This window comes from Notamacropus eugenii, chromosome 3 (genome assembly GCF_028372415.1).
Source record: "Notamacropus eugenii isolate mMacEug1 chromosome 3, mMacEug1.pri_v2, whole genome shotgun sequence".
Taxonomy (NCBI): domain Eukaryota; kingdom Metazoa; phylum Chordata; class Mammalia; order Diprotodontia; family Macropodidae; genus Notamacropus; species Notamacropus eugenii.
In genome coordinates, this window is record NC_092874.1 from 294,099,185 (window position 1) to 294,106,806 (window position 7,622).

At 41.9% G+C, this 7,622-nt stretch overlaps 1 protein-coding gene across 7 annotated transcripts in view; it reads right to left on the minus strand.

The window, feature by feature from the left end:
• Nucleotides 1–6,563, minus strand: part of CIMIP4 (ciliary microtubule inner protein 4) — a 42,615-nt gene extending 36,052 nt beyond the window's left edge. For 3 of the 7 annotated variants that reach the window (XM_072655953.1, XM_072655956.1, XM_072655950.1), the window contains exons 1-2: nucleotides 6,421–6,562; nucleotides 1,210–1,380 (exon numbers count right to left, since the gene is read on the minus strand). In XM_072655953.1, coding sequence (XP_072512054.1) covers nucleotides 1,210–1,239 — 30 coding nt within the window. In that variant the 5' untranslated portion in view covers nucleotides 1,240–1,380; nucleotides 6,421–6,562. Of the gene's footprint in view, nucleotides 1–1,209; nucleotides 1,381–5,496; nucleotides 5,587–6,420 lie in introns of those variants that run through there. The other 4 variants (XR_011977416.1, XM_072655954.1, XM_072655951.1 and 1 more) reach the window with 4 other exon arrangements.
• Between the last annotated feature and the right edge of the window lie 1,059 nt (nucleotides 6,564–7,622).

Consider the following 7,622-nt stretch of genomic DNA (forward strand, 5'->3'; position numbering starts at 1 on the left):
AGAGGTTCAGGTGGATTCAGCTCTCATGCATCACACATCCTAGATCATAAATATTGACTATCATCTCACATTGGTAATAAGAGATTCTTCACAATTTGATATAATTAATACTCATGCTAAGTAGATTTTTCTCTAAGTTCATCATTACACAAATGGTTTTGCTTTAAGATGCTTAATAACAAATAATAAAACTCTTGAGATGTGTGAATATAATCCAAATTATATAGAGAACATATTTCACAAAACGTCTGTAGTAGAATTTGTTCAGTTATTAACCATGTTCAGATGGACACAAATATAGTCCACCATTCTCAGTACCCCTTTAAACAATGTGAAGATCTTTAAGGCGAGTCTTGAGTAGTTTGCCTTACTTCCACATTCAGTGGTAAGTAAAATCAGATTTCCTGCTAAGATAACACAAAATAGCTCTTAAGTTATTAGTCCTCACTAACATAACTGCATTGAAATCCTATTCCTTAAAACAAAAACAAAAGAGGTTCCTGACTTTTACCTCACAACTTAATAGAAGAATCTGGCAAGTTTACAAAATATGGGGAATCACAGGGATTCCCTGTGGGATTGATCTGCCTGTCAACCTCATGATATTTTCCTCTGGACTGAAGTAAGTCACATACTTTCTGGAACTAATACAAAAGTTTACCTAGTTGAAACAATATTATGTATTTGAAGTTTCAAACAAACCCATTAACAATTGGGTGACCAATATTTTTGAATGCATGAATCAGCATTTCCAAATTATTTTGTACAGAAAACCATTCATCACATCATTAACATGTTGAAACTACAACTTTAAACTACCTTATGTATTTTCACAATAGCCAATTAGTATGAAATTTGCAATCATAGTTTGTACATAAATATACCTCATTAAATATTTCACAGTTTTCAAATTAAAAATAAGAGGAGATAACAATGCTTAGTAGAGTCCTCAGGGAGCTGGGAATAAACAGGATCTGAGAGTAAGCTACTGAATTGTAGTGAATTTGGGACATGCTGGAAATCTGTGAAGAGTTTTCAAGGCCAAGTTCAAGTAGTCCAACTTCCCTCCCCACTTCAAGGTCACCCAGGAAGTTTTTGGCATTCCCCATACCCTGAGTCCTCAGCCATGGCACTTTCCACCTCCCCCAAATCTAACTAGATCACATTACAAGAGGTCTGGGAAAAGAGGAATAAGCAGAAATGATTCACCTTCATTGGTTCAAGGACCTTCTCCCCCATTCCTATGAGGAGTTGATCTGAGAAGACTCTTCCCCAGCCTTATGTAGAAATGGCAGATACCTCCAACTCAGTCCTCTTCACTTTGTCCCTTTTGTTCTCTGGTCTCCCTGAGGCTTAGTGCTCCCATCTGCACACGAATCTCTGAGGAATGAGAAAGAATTCCTGGTAGCCTTTCCTTCTTGGACATTGGCCTTGACCATGACCAAGGATGTCCCCATTGGGGATCATTGTCTCAAAGAATCTATCGCTGGGAGGGATCTTAGATACAGATCATCAAGTCCAATCCTCTCATTTTATAGATGAGGAAACTAGCGCTCAGAGGTAGGAAGTGACTTGCCCTAGGTTGCACAGCTAATAAATCTCAGGGCTGAAGATATGGAGGAAACCATACATTGTGGATTTCCTACTGCATTCTCAGCATTGGGTATAGTGCTTAATAAATTCTTGTTAATTAATTGATCATGGATGAAACTTGAATAGGACGAGATGAGACTGGTTTTGTGATTTCACTGGAATTGAAAAGTCCCAAAGAGGAAACACATAATAGTGCAGATCCTCACCTTACCAATTTATATTCTTGGAGAGTCACCTAGGTCATTGGGAAGTTTAATGGCTTACCAGTCACCTTGGTATTCCTGACTCAGTTCCAGCATGCCATGTTGTACTGCCTGTCACTGCAGTTTTAATTATTTCCATTTTATGGATGGGTAAACTGAGGCTCAGAAAGGTTCAGTGACTTGTCCAGGGTCACACAGATAGTCCATGGCAGAGGCAGAACCCAGTTCTTCCTGACCACAAGGCCAGCTCGATAGAGCATTGTGCCACACTGACTCTCAGGATAAAATAATTACTATAGCTGACATTTTGTTAGCACTTTAACTTAGCTTGAGAAGTTTTTAAAATACATTATCTCATGGAATCCTCAGGATCACCATATAAAGCAGATTCTAATATTGAATCTGAATTACAGATGAAGAGACTGCGGCATAGAGAGTTTTAATGACTTACCTGAGGTTAAATAGCTAGTAAGTGTTCCATATCTCTCTGATTCTAAATCCAGCCTTCTCTACACTATGTTAAACTTTCCTGGAATCAGAAGTTCAAATCTGACCTCTGACACTAACTGTGTGATCATGGGTCCACTACCTGCCTCTTCAACTCATCAGAGCCTCAGTTTCTTTATCTGTAAAATAGGGGTCATAGATAGTAGATTTAGATCTGGAAAGGACTTTAGGTGCCTTTCTATAAAATAAGTGGGTAGGGATATTTCCTTTCCAAATCTTTGATCCTTAAAAAAGAGCCAATAGGGCTGTCTGTCTGGCCACATTGAGAAACAGACCTTCAGAAGGTTCCAGAATGAGACTAGAAAGGACTTTTCAAGGCCCCTGTAGGTACCCATCCTGTCAGAGAAAGCTGGGAGTAATTTCCTCTTAGCTATACCTCCCTCAAGGCAAGAAGGGTCATATACCTCCCTAACTTTTGCAGATGTCCAGTATTCTGTTGCCTTCTTGAGGGCAGGCTCCTTCAGCACCCACATTCCTGCCTATTTTCCTTTATTTTCCATGACCATATTGCCTCTCACTATCCTCTTCTCTACTCCACTCTGCCAAGGATACCAAGGACCACTTAGGTTTTCTTCTACTTCCTCCCTTCCAAATCCTTCAACTACTTGATTCCACCAGATATCTGCTCCAGCACCATATTCTCTTCCTATCCAGTCCCCAATGGGCAGGACTGGGGAAGCTTTTACAATTCATCCTCTGTTACCCTTCTGGTTTTAAAGTTGACCAAGTACACATCATTCTTAGGGGACTCACTCTCTATCCTTGAAGAGTAAACCAGGGAATCTGCTGGAGTGGAGTGGGGAAAACCTATACATGCTGCTAAGAGCTAACAAGTTCTCTATCTAAAGTATTCCCAGGTTCATGAAGCACTTTTCCTCTTGGCAATCCTGTGTGGCAGACTGTTTAAGGATTTTGACTCTTTTTACAAATGGAGAAACTGGGGTTTGCAATACACAGCATGGTGGAAAAATGTTGGAGTCCAGAGAATTAGGGTTCAATTTAGTTTGACAACCTAATAGGTGCTTAATAAATGTATACTGATTACCGAGCTTTGTGCTAGGCATGGGAGCTCCAAAACAAAAATGTCCTTGTCCTCAAGGAGCTTACCTCCTACTAGGGACATAACAAGACTCTATACTCTTCCCTCATTTTGTAGAACATAAGTTGGTAGATTTAGAGTTGGAAGGGATACATCTCAGGGGCCATCTAATCCAATCTCTTCCTTTTAGAAATAAAGTAAACTGAGGTCCAGAGAAGTGATGTCAGTCACATGCCCACAGGTAGAAGAGGCAGAGCCAGAATCTCCCCCACCCCCAGAAGAATGTGAGTCCCCAAGAACAAGAACTATCACTTTTGTGTTTGTGTAATGAAGGCTATCCCATGGAACTCAAGGAAGGCTTCTTGTTTCTTCCAGTTTCTGGCCATGTAGCAACTCAGGTCTAAAGAATGTGAGTGGTTTGAAATGGGAAAGGGATCCTCTCTTTGGCTTAAAACCTAGAGGTGCCAATCACTCAGTAAAACTTGAAAAAAGAAGAGATTCTTGCTCAATCTTTTTTTTTTTTTTTTGGATATATCCTAAAGGTGGCAAGAATTTCCACAGTAAAGAGGAAGGTCTGATCCATCTCCACCCTGAAAGCGAGGAGTATTCAACAAGTGAGCTTGTGTCTGGGATTCCAGGGGTCTTTTTGACTTTGTCTCTCCTTTTCTTGGAAGGTAACTTATTAGTCTCAAGCTAGATGTGTCCAGGCTTGGAGACAACTTTATGAGTTTTAGTAGTCTGGAGGTATATTGTGTCTACAAGGTAGAGATGCCTATTAGCCAGAGGAATGTTTTCATCAGAGATTACCACCAGTAAGATGATGAGCAGTTGTTTAGAAAGCAAAAAAAAAAAAAAAATGTAGCTACATATGTTCTGTAGTCCCACAATCTGCTTTATATTGTGATGGGGTTAGTGTGCCATTCATCCTAATGAATTATTTATGTGCATGAATACTAATGAATCTTTTGTGGCCTTTAGTGTTTCTTTTGTTTGGAGAAAATAAATACCTGTCCCATACCTGATTCATAATTGTACAATGAGTACAATTCCAGTCCTTTCCATCTTTTGGACACATTGACATGAGCTAAAACTGAAGCTTATATTTGTCGCTGAAGGGTCTGGGGTGGGGGGGTGAGCTGTTTATGATCCAGAGAGTGAGAAAAGGGAGCTTACTGTCCCTTCTCAGTAGAGTTAAGGATCCCCTGGGCTGAACCTACCTCTTGAGGGGGCCCATGTGGGTCCTAAGCAGAGGTGCTCCTTGGAAGTAAGGGAGTGGTCACAGTGCCCCACATCCCTGTGTCCCCCATGCTGGATAATCACACAGCACAAAGTGATAGGGATTGCATCTGTGACTTCATTGGTAAACTCCTATCTACACAGAAAGACATCTCCACCCAAACTCTTTCATTTGAGTCTTTGTCTCCTCAGCTTTGAATTCAATGCTTGATATCTAATAGTAATTTAGTGAATACTTGTTGGATTGAATAGATATTTGCATCTTCATAGGAGCCTTATTTTTTATATGGGCTGAGATTCAGATGTACCAGCCCCCCACCCCATCGCACCCCACTCCCCATACCAATGGGAATTGCTGAACTTTGACATCTCTCAGTCCCCTTAAAACCACCACCAGATCACAGAAAATGGCAAAAGGAGATTCTGTAGATTTGATCCTCCCCCCATATTCTTCCCCAAAACATGGGTTTCCATCAATGTTGATTGATACTTATCATTTTGGTCCCCTCTAAGTTACAGAGTTCAACTGACTTTCTACTTCAGGTAGAATGAAAATTCTTTTTCCTTCTCCAGGAGTTTTTGAGATCACTTAGGAATATGTGTGGTAAATACTCATTCTGACTTCTACTATAGCAGGATGGATAAGGCAAAATAAACTTGGAAAAACCAATTCCTAGTCTCTTCAGTCTCTGTCTACATCCTTGAGTCACCAGAGAGCAAAAGTCAGACTCTGGTAATATTTGTGATAAGAATCATCTAATCCAGTCCTGTTTTGGGGGGAAGAAGAGAAGACTGACCTGTAACTCCATTTGGGTTGGGAAATCCCACTAGGTAAGCCTTCTCTATGAGTGCAGACCAACCCGTGCCCTGGTACTTCAAGCCTTAGGGCTTGGGGCCCATAGAAGTTACATGACTTACCCAAGGTCACACAGCCAGCAGGTACCTCTCCTTCCTCAATTATAGAATCAGAGGATTTGGACCAGAAGACCTTGAAAATTCCCCTCAGGTTCCTTTAAGCTCTAATAGGTGAGGCCCATTTTAGAGGCATGGAACAAGGAACATGAGTCTTTCTGCCTGAGGACACTCCCATATCTTCCTGGGTGGAGGAATCAGAAGGCATGTTCAATCTTTGACCAAAAATTAGAGATGGAAGAAATGGGTGTTGGAAGTCATCCAGACCAGCCTTTTCATTTTACAGTTGAAGAAATCGAGGCCCAGGGATATAAAGTGACTTACTAGGAAACAACATTTACTCAGTAAATCTCCATCTTTGCCATAAAATACCTGTGTCAATTTGGACAAATCCCTTTACTTCTCTGGGCCTCAGTTTCCAGTGAGGTTGGGTCAGATGACTTCCAATGCCCTTCCTAGCTCTAATTCAGATGAAAGGTCACATGGCAAATGATGTCAGAGAACAGGTCCTTTGATTTATGCTTTTCCAAGTAGGCCCCACCATCCAAATATGGTCTAAGATAGATGCTACTGCTCTACACTCCATCCAGGAAACAATCCCTCCATCTCACCTACATTATGCCCAGAGGGTTCAGTTTTTACCACCTGATTAACAGGTACAGCCCTGACCCAAATATGGGTTCATATCCACATGCAGAAATCTTCTCGAGAGCATCCATGCTCCTCTTGGATGTCTTCAGTGTCAGGAAACTCACTACTTCCTGAGATAGCTCATATTACCTGGAGAGAAGGGCTCCTTTCACCCCTGTCTCCAAGTATGGAGGGGAGAGAAATCCAGAAAGCAGTGGAAGGTTTCAACAGCCACACATGTCCCAGTGGGACACAACCCAGTGGGTTGAAGGAACCAAATTCCACCCCCACCTGCCTCACCTGTGTAATCAGTTCTCTCATACCTTCTTCACACCTACAAAGTCTTCAAAATCCCTGCGATCTCTGCTCTGGCTCTGATGAGCACACAGGACTCAGAGGCCTGGCTGCCTACCAGGCAACAGCCCTCCTGAGTTGTAGTCAATGGTTGCCATGGAGACCACAATACCCAGGGCTCTTACCTTCACTGGATGGCTGACTCTCTCAGGCCCCCATCCAGAAGGATGGAGAGGAAAGGGATAGGGTGGTTCGGGAGGACAAATGCAGTAGAATAATGGTCTGGGGGATGGAGTTTGAGATGAGCCAGTCTGAGTATGTTATCACTGAGGCAGTAATGGGGCTGGCAAGGGAGTTAGGATATAAGAATAGGATAGACTTTGGCATTCAAACCTCATGTCTTCTGTCCCCAATTATAGTCATCTTCCATAGATCCAGAATTGGAAGAGATCTTGGAAGCCCTACATCTAATCCATCTTTTATTTTACATCTGAGGACATTGAGACTCAGGGAGGAGAGAGGTGATTTGACCCAAAGTCACACAGTAGTAAATGTCAAAGACATCACTTGGACTTAGGTTCTTGGACGCCAAATGCCATGATTTTGAAGGTGGACAAGCCATTGGTCAAACTCAAGGGCTCATGGGATAGTTTACACAGACATACCATGTAAAGTAGGAACTTGGACATCTGATCCCTTTATTTTACAGGTGAGGAAAGTTCAAGGGAGTGACTTGTCTAGGGCCACACAGATACCTTTCTATGGGTTCTTTCTAACTGAGCTTCAGCATCCAGATTCGACTGACTGGCCTCTAAGCTCCCCACTACTGCTTATGATGAGGAAAGTACATACCTACTGGGATAAGGAGTCACCCAGTGACCTTCATACCTCCACCTCCTTCCTGGCTCTCAAATATAATTCTTGAGATTCTAACACAGATTGTGTGACCCTGGGCAAGTCACTTAATTCCAGGTGTCCTGGGCAACTCTCTAAATCAGGATTTCTTAACTTGGGGTCCCCTTTGGGGATCCATGAACTTAGATGGAGAAAAATGCAGCTTTATTTCAATAGAATAAGTGTCCTTGGCAATCCTATACATTTTTCTGCCTTTAACAAGATAATTTAAGGTGTCCGTAGGCTTCATTGGACCTACTGCCTGGGGGTCCAAGACTCACAGAATACTAAGAAACCCTACTCTAAGGGTATTT